The sequence below is a fragment of the Entelurus aequoreus genome, linkage group LG08, assembly GCF_033978785.1.
Source record: "Entelurus aequoreus isolate RoL-2023_Sb linkage group LG08, RoL_Eaeq_v1.1, whole genome shotgun sequence".
Taxonomy (NCBI): Eukaryota; Metazoa; Chordata; class Actinopteri; order Syngnathiformes; family Syngnathidae; genus Entelurus; species Entelurus aequoreus.
Genome location: NC_084738.1, coordinates 30,867,064 through 30,880,692, shown reverse-complemented (window position 1 = coordinate 30,880,692; position 13,629 = coordinate 30,867,064). Strand labels below are relative to the sequence as shown.

The window sequence follows — 13,629 nt, the reverse complement described above, 5'->3', positions numbered from 1 at the left end:
TATATATATATATATATATATATATATATATATAAATGTATATGCATATATATATATATATATATATATATGCATATACATTTATATACATATATATATTTATATATATATGCATATATACATATATATATACTGTATATATACACATGTATATGCATATATAGACATATGCATATCTACATATGCATATATACATATATACATATGCATTTATATATGCATATATACATACATATTTATATTATATATATATATATATATATTCATATACATATATACATATACATATATACATATATACATATATATATATATATATATATATATATATATATATATATATATATATATATATATATATATATATATATATATATATATATATATATATATATATATATTCATATACATATATATACACACACACACACACACATATATACATGTATATGCTTTACATCTTCAACATGTGAAAAAAAACAACAAATAAATTGAATATTCAGCTTGGGCAGCATGCTGAACGCAAGTACTGATTCAGTACACAAACACCACATACGCACGCGCACCACACGTGCATACAAACTTGAACACAAACACACTTTTTTTATATACGCAATAACACTTTTTTTTTCTCTTTTACAACCACACCGACGAGGAGCATTTATCTCACCCTGTCTCTTGTGCACATACACCAACACACACACTAAAATCAAGCAGCATGCGGCCGTAGATTAACACTGTAGGACCCTTTTCACACTATTCTGAGGATGACACTTCCCATATTTTCTTTTTAGCACTGACCTGAACCAACATTACAACCACATACCGTGAACATGAAGAATATATGACTATAAACTGCTCAGGAACAGTATATTAAAAAAAAAAAAACACAGTTTAACTAACAAAACATAAAGCCGCCATAGCAGCATTTTCCAGAGTGGGTGTAGTTAGTTAGCTCTTTTGCGTATGGAAAAACAACACAGCACAATGCAACACAGACGGACAACGTGAGAGTGAATGCAAAACTGTAAACCAACCTTTACAATTATAGTATTTATAAAAATATAATATTTACTGAGCGATGTCCGCCCCTGCGACAGTTGGAAGCAGCAATAAACGCGGAAACATCCGACACACTCGGTTAAAGCGTCGTCGAAGCTTCCCCTGTTGTTAACAGGACGGCAAACTCACAACTAGTGACAGACATTAACAACCTTTCTTAAAATGCTTATCATACATTTTGTGAGGAATTTTTTTTTTTTCTCAGTGCAGCGAAAAATGCATAATGCAATATTTGGTCATTTGAGAAAGTGTGTACCTGTATATGATGTGCTTGTCATTGTATTGGCCTTTAAAAACTGAAACAAATGAGCCTTGATTCTAGAGAGAAGCAGCTTGTCCCAGTGTGGATGTTTGCGTGCGTGGCGTAAACCGTCCTCAACGTGCATTGGGATTAAAACCTTCTGTCAAGGCAAAAATGATCATAAAAGGCTGCTGACAATCCAAACTGGTTTGGAAGATTTACAAGGAGTGCGTCCTTCGGTGTGTCTTGACTTCCAGCTTGCAATAGTGCTTCAGGGCTCATATGCATTGGGATGAGTTTCAGGCGCATCATTCGTACTCCAGGAACTGTTTATGGTAAAATAAAAGGTACCTGGGGAGAAAATCAGGCAGACAATTAATGCTGAGTCTGCAGAAGCTAACTGCTTACCACCGTGTATAGGAGATGACCAAAGTAAGTACACCCTGAACTAGAGATGTGACGTTGGCCAACGAATCAAGTACCGGTATTTTGATCGCCTCTTTTAAAGTGAATAATGAGATCTAGATTCACTTTCTGGTTCTTCTAATGTAGATATGTAAAGTAGTGAAAGAGTAAACACACCAGGCAGGGTAGTACAATTTTGTATTTTTATCATGTCCTAATTTTTATTGTAGCTTTATTCATACTATTTATAAACACATTTACATTTTATTATTACTTATTGTGTATTTTTTCCTGTATTGGTAAAATGCTCTTGTGCTAGAATGATTTGTTTTAGGTGAAGAACAATTTAAAGTCATTATTTACATTTTGTCAACTAATCACGCTAAAACACATCCAATGTAGTCATGTCGAGTAATTAGATATATTCCCATATCAAAAACAGCCAAGCAAAGTTGTTAATTTATTAGCATACATATTGATATATTATCAACTTTACGCTTAACTTTTTTCCCAGTGCGGTTCTTATCCTTCTGTATAATAATTCTAGAATATTTCCCAAGCAAAAACAAAAAACAACAGCAGATTTGATGATTTGTGTTCTTGTCACTCATAAGGATTGTGAATTATAGGCAACATTCCCAAAAAGTGCAGTTCCCCTCTAAGAGAAAAAAATGAAGGAGAAAAAGAACATACACAGGGAGCTTCATTAAATAAGTGAACTATTTTCTTATTCACAGTGGTAATTTACTTTTTATTACACCTGTGTAACTGGTAAGTGTGGATGGACTGTTCCTCTGAACAGTATTTTGATCACAGATTTGAGATGGTCATACGAAATCACCAAATGATTCCCGAGCGCGGCGCATGCTGCTGCTCACTGCTCCCCTCGCCTCCCAGGGAGTGAACATGGGGATGGGCCAAATGCAGAGGACACATTTCACCACACCCAGTGTGTTGTGACAATCGTTGGGACTTTAACTTTAACTTTTAACTTTAACGATATGACAGCTTATTTGCCCCCTTACAAATGTGTCTAATGAAGCTGTTTAAAATTAAACTGTACCTTCCATTAATTCAGCTTCTTTGTCAAAGTACGTCTCACCTGCCTACAATTGCATGACCATAATAATTATTGCACATGTGTAAACCCAAATAATAAAATAAGCCTCTTTTCTTCAAAAATATGCATATGTGAGCTAGATTTTTAGTTTTTGAGCTCTGGACAGGCTGGCAGGAATACTGTAGTATATGGAGACAGCTCACCCTTCGCTGTCGAGCACTGCCTCGATGCTGGCCTTGGTGATGATGGCGTCGTCACATTTGAACCAGTGGTCTTTATGCTGCCTAATGAAGGTGGTGTAATGGCCGCTCTCTAGTGTCCCCTGGTGGTTGACTACTGCAAACAGGCTGTATCTGATTGAGATCAGTATAGGACACAATTTTAAGATCTGTGACAAAAAGACTTGAGAAAGCGGATTTTTGCATTTACTTAGCAAAATAAGTCAAAATGTCAATCACATAATTATGTGAGAGATTTGGATACCAGAATGGAGATTAGTAACACATACCGTAAATTCTGGACTATAAGCCGCTACTTTTTTCTTACACATTGAGCGGTGCAGCTCATAAGACGGTGTGGCAAATTTATGGATTTTTCTCCGATAACAGCCATACTAAAAATACTTTAAAAAAAATAATCCAGCAAATACACCGGGAAAGTGTTTTATGGGGCGGCGTGGCGTAGTGGGTAGAGCAACCCTGCCAGAAACCTGAGGGTTGTAGGTTCGCTCCCCGCCTCTTACCATCCAAAAATCGCTGCCGCTGTGTCCTTGGGCAGGACACTTCACCCTTTGCCCCCGGTGCCACTCACACCGGTGAAATGAATGATGAATGATAGGTGGTGGTCGGAGGGGCCGTAGGCGCAAATTGCAGCCACGCTTCCGTCAGTCTACCCCAGGGCAGCTGTGGCTACGAAAGTAGCTTAACCACCACCAGGTGTGAATGATTGATGGGTTCAGAAAAACATGTAAAGCGAGTTTGGGTACTTAGAAAAGCGCTATATAAATCCCAGGTATTATTATTATTATTATTATGGTCTGTGCTATGATGCCATTTTATGGATGAGTTCGCTCACTGCAGGTGTCCTTCCATTTACAGGTATTGCTTGGATTTGAATGACGTTATGTCCGGCTCATTGAATATGCGTGGTGGTCAAGCTAGCTTCGTTCTCAATGGGTACTAAGTGCCATTTAGTCTTTCTTGAAGAAAATTGCCCCGATGCTTGCGTTGTTTGCGGGTGTACGAACCGTTCAAAATGCAAAAAGGATCAAAGGTAATCAAGAAGGGCGGAAGAGTGCAAGATTTGGAAGAGTAAGATTTTATGAAAGACGACGACAAAAAGGCGCACACTGCAGTACAAGGGAACAGAGTGGAAGAACGCAGTGACCACTTCGTTAGAGATCTGTTTGATATATAGTTTGATGTATATTTAATATAATTACCGGTAACCAGTTTAGTTTATCTCATTGAAGTATTATCTTGATAGTATTTGTATTTTAATTTTTAACAAACAGAAACCAGATATGATACTTTGTCAGTAAAGGTACTTTTACGTCTCCCTTCTTGTTTATTTTGTACACAAAAGTGTCAGACTACATAAGATAGCAGGACAAAAATCTAATATGGTGATGATTTAGTAATTGTTAGTTTGTTAAATGGAAATTAAGTTACTGGTTTCAAAGCTGTCAGGTGCTCATTTGTTTACATGGACACGTCCTCGCAAGGCGCAAAGTTAAATCATGAAATGCAACCTTACCAAAAACAGTGCATATTTATCCGGGAGAGTCTTGACACCAATTTATTTGACCCAGCCACACACAAAGAAGTTGTAGAACTCCATGCTTTTTTGTTTTGTCATGTAAAATGACGTCGGAGCACAAAATAGTTCGAACTGTCTGGGAACTCAATCGACAGTTCGTGCGCTGCTTGCTGCACAACTTGGTTGGCCACCACTGTTTTTCACTCCCGGGAAGAATTGAGGTAACGTAATGCAAAAATAGTGCTTTTTTTTTTCCATCCGGAGTGCTGTGTTCGTCTTCCAGCCGTGCATAACGTTTAGGCCCGTATGGATTCTTCATTCTGCACTCCAAGCAACGTTTGTAAGTTTTATAGTAAAACTTAAACTGCTTATACTTACTAAACTGTCCCATGTGTGATGTCTCTAGGAGTGTTTTCATGCATATTTGTACATGCTATAGTAATATAATAGCGCTAGAGTTGTTAGCATGAGCTAATGTGCTACTACGTTTACTAGTGTCTGTGTTAGTATTATTAACTTGCAATGGGATTATTTTCGTATTGTTTCAGTTTAAAAATGTCCTCAGTAAACTCACCAAGACATCAACGTGGAGTTATTGAGTCTGTGTAGCTGATTGGAATACTAGCTTACGCAGCTAGTGGGGCCATGACGATGACTTCTGTTTTGTTTGACCATCTGTTTTACTGCGGTGTTAGAGACACCGTTTGGAAACAATTAAGGTATGTAAATAAACATTTAGAAAATATTTCTGTGTAAATAACTCATTTCACAACATATATAGTATGTCTGCGGCTTATAGTCCAGTGCAGCTAATATATGGCAAACTTTTTTTCCCCCTCAAATTTAGTGGGTGCGGCTTATATCCTGGTGTGCTCAATAGTCCGGAAAAAATGGTAATCGGTTTCATGACAATAAAACGGTAACATATGGGCCGTGCGCTGATTACTACTTATGAGAAAGAGATAATCTTACTTGTTGTCATTGTTGAAGGGCTCCACAGTCTGCTGGTACTGGCCGTTCATCCTGCTCTCCTTACTGAAACATGCAATGGAAAAACTATTAACTACTCTGTTATAATTTGTCACACAATTGTAAGCCTTTTTCTTAGTTTCTCCATACATTTTGAAAACAAAAACATTAATTCGTAATAAGGTAAGTATCTATGAAGTTGAAAGATTGTTTTGCACTTCAATGCTTGTCCTCGCTGCTGGTCTAGTATTCTCACCTTGAAGCCATGAAAGGAGTCATGTCAAGCTCCAAAGGAAAAGAGACGTATGTTGTGATCTTTCTCCGTAGTTTGGCTGAGTGTTCAAACCTCTGACAATACACACACACACACACATTATAAACAGGAAATGAAAGCAGAGAGAGCCATCTTGAAGTGAAACTCTTACTTTGAGGTGAAAGCAGGCCACAATGGGCAACTTTTTCATGGTCAGTTGCTTGGTCGACTCTTGGTAACTATGGCAACCGCTGCACTTGATCTTCGCACTGCTGCCTAGGTGCTCTGGTCTGGTGAACCTGGACGGTAAGTAACTATACTTGGTACATACAGTGCACTATAGATGGTGTCTCTCATCTCTTTCTCAGCAAATAAACTGAGCCAAAGATGTGTTTGTGCGCCTTGCATTTCATTACAATGTGGATCCAATATAGCCTAAGTAAGATATGCAAACAGTTCATGATAAACACCTTAATTTGGATAGACAGTATGCATGTGGTGACTATCTATTAGGGGCAGGGATTCTATCACTGTTAAATACATCTGCTGATGCTTCTGGTCACATTTCAGTGACATTGCTGGAATCATTGGGTGTTTCAACATCATACTCCCTCATCCAGGTAACCCAGCTTGGGCTAGCTAGCTACCACAACTCCACAAATCTCATTTCTTGAGCCACAGCCATCTTGAGGCTCTCTGCTGCTTTGATAATACTGCGGATGACTCTCCTCTTTCTTTCTCCCTTGATGCCAAAATGGCCAGAAAACGAGCAGAGAAACCTTTGCATTCCACTTTCAGTGGGAGGCCCCTTGCTCTCCATTCTGCCTGCTGACAGTTGCTGACCACCAATTCACATAATTAACCTTTTAAAACTACAATAATTTAGTACTGTTGGGTGGTATCTGTGTTGCTGTAGTAATTAGGGGTATTCCAATCAGGGTTTACAATTTAAATTGTTTGATTTTTGCCCTCAAGGTCCTCCTGTGTCTAGGGAGTTATTCCCTAAATGTGTTAACATTAAAGGTGCCATATGTAGTAATATGGTCAGAAATGGTCATGGTCAAAGTTCTGTAGTCCTCTCCCACTCTCCATGACTGAGGTTGCCAGATACACAGCCGAATCCGAATCCTACTCCAAGGAACTTCAAATGGCAATCGACGAGTCCTACGCTGTAGATTTCTCTTGTTTATGCTTCTTGCAAGATGGTTTACTAAGTAATGATGCCACATTTTACTGATGTCGATTAGCCAAATGTATTTGTAAAGTTACGCAGCAATATTTTCGTCGGGAGTCGGGACAGATTGTTGGCATTACCCGGCTAAAATGTCTAGTTTGACCGCACGGACCACCATAGAAATAATTATATATAATATATATCGCATGACATTTTTTTTATTTAAACGGGGATAGCAGATCCATTCTATTTGTCATACTTGATCATTTCGCGATATTGCCATATTTTTGCTGAAAGGATTTAGTTGAGAACAACGACGATAAAGTTCGCAACTTTTGGTCGCTGATAAAAAAAAGCCTTGCCTATACCGGAAGTAGCGTGACGTCACAGGAGGAAGGGCTGCTCACATTTTCCCATTGTTTACAATGCAGCGAAGGAGATTAGGATTGAGAAAGCGACAATTACCCCATTAATTTGAGCGAGGATGAAAGACTCGTGGATGAGGAACGTGAGAGTGAAGGACTAGCGTGCAGTGCAGGACGTATCTTTTTTCGCTCTGACCATAACTTAGGTACAAGGGCTCATTGGATTCCACACTTTCTCCTTTTTCTATTGTGGATCACGGATTTGTATTTTAAACCATCTTGGATACTATATCCTCTTGAAAATGAGAGTTGAGAACGCGAAATGGACATTCACAGTGACTTTTATCTCCACGACAATACATCGGCGAAACACTTTAGCTACGGAGCTAACGTGATAGCATCGGGCTCAAATGCAGATAGAAACAAAATAAATAAACCCCTGACTGGAAGGATAGACAGAAGATCAACAATACTATTAAACCATGGACATGTAAATACACGGTTAATGCTTTCCAGTCTGTCGAAGCTTAACAATGCTGTTGCTAACGACGCCATTGAAGCTAACTTAGCAACGGGACCTCCCAGAGCTATGCTAAAAACATTAGCTCTCCACCTACGACAGCCAGCCCTCATCTGCTCATCAACACCCGTGCTCACCTGCGTTCCAGCGATCGACGGAGCGCAAAGGACTTCACCCGATCACCGATGCGGTTGGCGGCCCGGAGACGGAGGAAGTTAAAGTGAGGTCGCCGGCTAGCGCGTCTGCTATCCAACTCAAAGTCCTCCTGGTTGTGTTGCTGTAGTAAGCCGCTAATACACCGATCACACCTACAGCTTTCTTCTTTGCAGTCTCCATTGTTCATTAAACAAATTGCAAAAGATTCACCAACACAGATGTCCAGAATACTGTGGAATTTTGGGATGAAAACAAAGCTTTTTTGTATTGGATCCAATGGGGTCCGAATACTTCCGTTCTCTCCTGACGTCACACGCATACGTTATCATATCTAGACGTTTTTCAACCGAAAGTGTCGCGGGGAATTTCAAATTGCACTTCATAAGTTAACCCGGCCGTATTGGCATGTGTTGCAATGTTAAGATTTCATTATAGATATATAACCTATCAGACTGCGTAGTCGGTAGTAGTGGGTTTCAGTAGGCCTTTAACTTACCTGATTAACTTAACTTTAGGAATACATTTCCAACCACATGCTCTTAAACTGGACAAAACTAGCATATGTTATGTATATTTTGACAAAACAAAAGAAACAGTAAAAGTTTTGTTTTCCAAGCGCTAAAACTCACTGAACCAGTAGCACTCACCCAGACGTATACAGTCGTGGTTAAAAGTTTACATACACTTGTAAAGAACATAATGTCATGGCTGTCTTGAGTTTCCAATAATTTCTACAACTGTTATTTTTTTGTGATAGAGTGATTGGAGCACATACTTGTTTGTCACAAAAAAACATTCATGAAGTTTGGTTCTTTTATGAATTTATTATGGGTCTACTGAAAATGTGACCAAATCTGCTGGGTCAAAAGTATACATACAGTAACATACATTATCAATTTTGGTGATGTAGAAAAGTTACAATCAAATCAATTTAGCTTCATGGCATAGCCGATTGTAGCTGAAATAGGCGCCAGCGCCCCCCGCGACCCCAAAGGGAATAAGCGGTAGAAAATGGATGGATGGATGGATGGCATAGCCTCTTAACTTCATGTGAGTGATTATGATTGACGCCACCTGTTGACTTCTCTGAGCCCATTTAAATAGGGCTCATGTGATGCAGTCATTAGACTCGGTTACAAACCCGACAATGGGAAAGTCAAAGGAACTCAGCACAGATCTGAAAAAACAAATCATTGACTTGAACAAGTCAAGAAAGTCACATGAAGCCATTTCAAAGCAGCTTAAGGTCCCAAGAGCAACTGTGCAGATAATTGTTCGTAAGTATAAAGTGCATGGCACAGTTTTGTCACTGCCACGATCAGGAAGAAAATGCAAGCTATCACCTGCTGCTGAGAGAAAATTGGTCAGGATGTTTAAGAGTCAACCGAGAACCACCGAAAAGCAGATATGCAATGAATTGGAAGCTGCTGGAACACAGGTGTCAGTGATCACAGTCAAGTGTGTTTTGCATTGCCGTGGACTGAGAGGCTACCATGCAAGAAGGAAGCTCTTGCTCCAGAAGCGACACCTTAAGGTTCGTCTAAAGTTTGCTGCTGATCACATGGACGAAGATAAGACCTTCTGGAGGAACGTTCCGTGGTCAGATGAAACAAAAATTGAGCTGTTTGTCCACAATACCCAGCAATATGTTTGGAGGAGAAAAGGTGAGGCCTTTAATCCCAGGAACACCATTCCTACCGCCAAGCATGGTGGTGGTAGTATTATACTCCGGCCCTGTTTTGCTGCCAATGGAACTGGTGCTTTACAGAGAGTGTAAATGGGACAATGAAAAAGGAGGATTACCTCCAAATTCTTCAGGACAACCTAAAGTCATCAGCCCGGAGGTTGGGTCTTGGGCGCAGTTGGATGTTCCAACAGGACAATGACCCCAAACACACGTCAAAAGTGGTAAAGGAATGGCTAAATCAGGCTAGAATTAAGGTTTTAGAATGGCCTTCCCAAAGTCCTGACTTAAACCCCATTGAAAACATGTGGATAATGCTGAAGAAACAAGTCCATGTCAGAAAACCAACACATTTAGCTGAACTGCACCAATTTTGTCAAGAGAAGTGGTCAAAAATTCAACCAGAAGTTTGCCAGAAGCTTGTGGATGGCTACCAAAAGCACCTTATTGCAGTGAAACTTGCCAAGGGACATGTAACCAAATATTAACATTGCTGTATGTATACTTTTGACCCAGCAAATTTGGTCACATTTTCAGTAAAACCATAATAATTTCATAAAATAACCAAACTTCATGAATGTTTTTTGTGACAAACAAGTATGTGCTCCAATCACTCTATCACAAAAAATAAGAGTTGTAGAAATTATTGGAAACTCAAGACAGCCATGACATTATGTTCTTTACAAGTGTATGTAAACTTTTGACAACGACTGTAGATATATATATTTTGGCATTTACATTGAGCATCAATATAGTGTATGCGTTGTAGATGTAATTTTGTGTTTTATTAAGCAAAACAACTCAGGGTTTGAGAAAACAGTACCAAGATTGTACAGTATATGATGCAAAGCAATTATGATTATTTGTTACACTTAAAAATTAAAGATAACTATATAAAACTAAATATTATTTCAGTTGGGTACCTTCGTAGACAGTCAGTCAGTGTCGTGGCTCCATTGGTGTGACTCTCTCCGTTTAGTGTAGATCCATCTCCTCCGGGACTTAATGGCCAAAAGGGGGTGGAGGAACCTGGCAGGTCCAGGCTGATGTCCCAGAACGGGTCGATGGTTGTTGAGACACCACTGGGGTTAAGATAGAGACAACCAGTGGCACTCAAAATTATTCATTGTAAAATAATGTATTTGTGTATTATGTATCTGTAAAACAATATATGTATTAAAACATATTTATTTGCAGTAGTTTACAATATACAAATAAACCAACTAATATCTAAACAGCTCAACTTATTTAATATTATGCTCACAATTTTTTTTATTTATTAAAAGTTGGTACAGTTTGAAAATAAATGTGATTAATACTGATTTAGATTATATACAGTAAATAAATGGAATAAAGGTAAAAAGATACTAACGATAATTTTCAAAGGCAGTGTGTTAACGAAGACTTCTTATACCAACTTATATACGTTAATAGAACAGTTTAACTTACTCTCTTTTGAACATGGGCCAAATCTTCCTTCATATTTTTCATGTTTAAAGGCGCCGTTTGTGGCGGTGTCATCGCTTTACTTTCAGCTAGCTAGCTGCTAAGCTAGCAAAGCTAAGCTAGGCGCTCCGAAAACAGCAGGAACTCGACTCGGTGAAAGAAACAACATGAGTATGGCTTCCTGTTCTTCGTGCACCTTTACTAGAGAGCCGTGTCCGCCAGTTAGAGCAGAGTAACTTCGTAACTTTAGACGATGTGGGTACGTTGGATAATGTTAGCTGTAGCAAGCTGACTAGCACAGTTTGTGGCAGCCTTAAGTGACCTGCAAGCGCTGGTGAACTGGTTAAGAACCATAATAGATTTAGCCCTTTAACTAGTCCTGCAACCCAGTGTACCAGACACCAACTCTTAGTAATAGGGGACTCCATCACCCGGAACATACAGTTTAGTAAACCAGCCATAATTAAGTGTATTCCTGGGGCCCGAGCACCCGACATTGGCGCTAATCTTAAGGAGCTGACTCGCAACAGGCCTAGTAAACACGTACGACAGGTTAATCGCACCACTAGCTACGCGAACATAGTTGTACACGTCAGGTCCAATGACACTAGGATGAGAAAGTCAGCGATTACAACGAGGAACTTGGACTTGTAATCTTGCCAGAGAGATGGCTCGGCATCGAGTACTTGTCTCAGGCCCCCTGTGTGCAAGAGGCAATGATGAGAGGTATAGCAGATTAGTCTCGCTTAACAAGTGGCTGGCTACTTTTGTAGAGAACAGGGACTAATGTTTATTGATAATTGGCCCTCTTTCTGGGGCAAACCGGACTTGATGAGGAACGATGGCCTTCACCCTAATCGGGAAGGCGCCATCATGCACACACAGCATTCCTTGTAGAATAATACACAACTCACATATTTTTTCTTTAGTGACCAGAGGTATGCATGCATTCTACTAAGGTGGCAAATTATGAAGCGTTGAATCTATCGCAGCACCAAGCAAATAATCTCAAGATCCCCACCACATCAATCCATAGATGTGATCGAAATTATTTACGCCGCACTACCGAAGTTAGACGTAATGGTATTAATATCAGTACTACGGATACAATTAACAAAAATGCCTCAAAACTGCCCACTACCTACAAACCCCGTTTCCATATGAGTTGGGAAATTGTGTTAGATGTAAATATAAACGTAATACAATGATTTGCAAATCCTTTTCAACCCATATTCAATTGAATGCACTACAAAGACAAGATATTTGATGTTCAAACTCATAAACTTTTTTTTTTTTTTGCAAATAATAATTAACTTAGAATTTCATGGCTGCAACAAGTGCCAAAGTAGTTGGGAAAGGGCATGTTCACCACTGTGTTACATGGCCTTTCCTTTTAACAACACTCAGTAAACGTTTGGGAATTGAGGAGACACATTTTTTAAGCTTCTCAGGTGGAATTCTTTCCCATTCTTGCTTGATGTACAGCTTAAGTTGTTCAACAGTCCGGGGGTCTCCGTTGTGGCATTTTAATTAATGCGCCACACATTTTCAATGGGAGACAGGTCTGGACTACATGCAGGCCAGTGTAGTACCCGCACTCTTTTATTATGAAGCCACGTTGATGTAACACGTGGCTTGGCTTTGTCTTGCTGAAATAAGCAGGGGCGTCCATGGTAACGTTGCTTGGATGGCAACATATGTTGCTCCAAAACCTGTATGTACCTTTCAGCATTAATGGCGCCTTCACAGATGTGTAAGTTACCCATGTCTTGGGCACTAATACACCCCCATACCATCACAGATGCTGGCTTTTCAACTTTGCGCCTATATGGTTCTTTTCCTCTTTGGTCCGGAGGACACGACGTCCACAGTTTCCAAAAAAAATTTGAAATGTGGACTCGTCAGCCCACAGAACACTTTTCCACTTTGTATCAGTCCATCTTAGATGAGCACAGGCCCAGCGAAGCCGACTGCGTTTCTGGGTGTTGTTGATAAACGGTTTTTGCCTTGCATAGGAGAGTTTTAACTTGCACTTACAGATGTAGCGACCAACTGTAGTTACTGACAGTGGGTTTCTGAAGTGTTCCTGAGCCCATGTGGTGATATCCTTTACACACTGATGTTGATTGTTGATGCAGTACAGCCTGAGGGATCGAAGGTCACGGGCTTAGCTGCTTACGTGCAGTGATTTCTGCAGATTCTCTGAACCCTTTGATGATATTACGGACCGTAGATGGTGAAATCCCTAAATTCCTTGCAATAGCTGGTTGAGAAAGGTTTTTCTTAAACTGTTCATCAATTTTCTCACGCATTTGTTGACAAAGTGGTGACCCTCGCCCCATCCTTGTTTGTGAATGACTGAGCATTTCATGTAATCTACTTTTATACCCAATCATGGCACCCACCTGTTCCCAATTTGCCTGTTCACCTGTGGGATGTTCAAAATAAGTGTTTGATGAGCATTCCTCAACTTTATCAGTATTTATTGCCACCTTTCCCAACTTCTTTGTCACGTGTTGCTGGCATCAAATTCTAA

At 39.5% G+C, this 13,629-nt stretch overlaps 1 protein-coding gene across 1 annotated transcript in view; it reads right to left on the bottom strand.

Annotated features, from left to right (window-relative positions):
• Window positions 1-423: 423 nt before the first annotated feature.
• The window catches only part of usp22 (ubiquitin specific peptidase 22), a 38,498-nt gene continuing 25,292 nt past the window's right edge, over window positions 424-13,629 (bottom strand). Inside the window, exons 8-13 of the mRNA XM_062056241.1 lie at window positions 10,571-10,729; window positions 5,921-6,047; window positions 5,752-5,843; window positions 5,499-5,561; window positions 2,972-3,121; window positions 424-1,654 (exon numbers count right to left, since the gene is read on the bottom strand). Of these exons, the coding sequence (XP_061912225.1) occupies window positions 1,612-1,654; window positions 2,972-3,121; window positions 5,499-5,561; window positions 5,752-5,843; window positions 5,921-6,047; window positions 10,571-10,729 (634 nt within the window). The 3' untranslated portion in view covers window positions 424-1,611. The remainder of the gene's footprint in view (window positions 1,655-2,971; window positions 3,122-5,498; window positions 5,562-5,751; window positions 5,844-5,920; window positions 6,048-10,570; window positions 10,730-13,629) is intronic.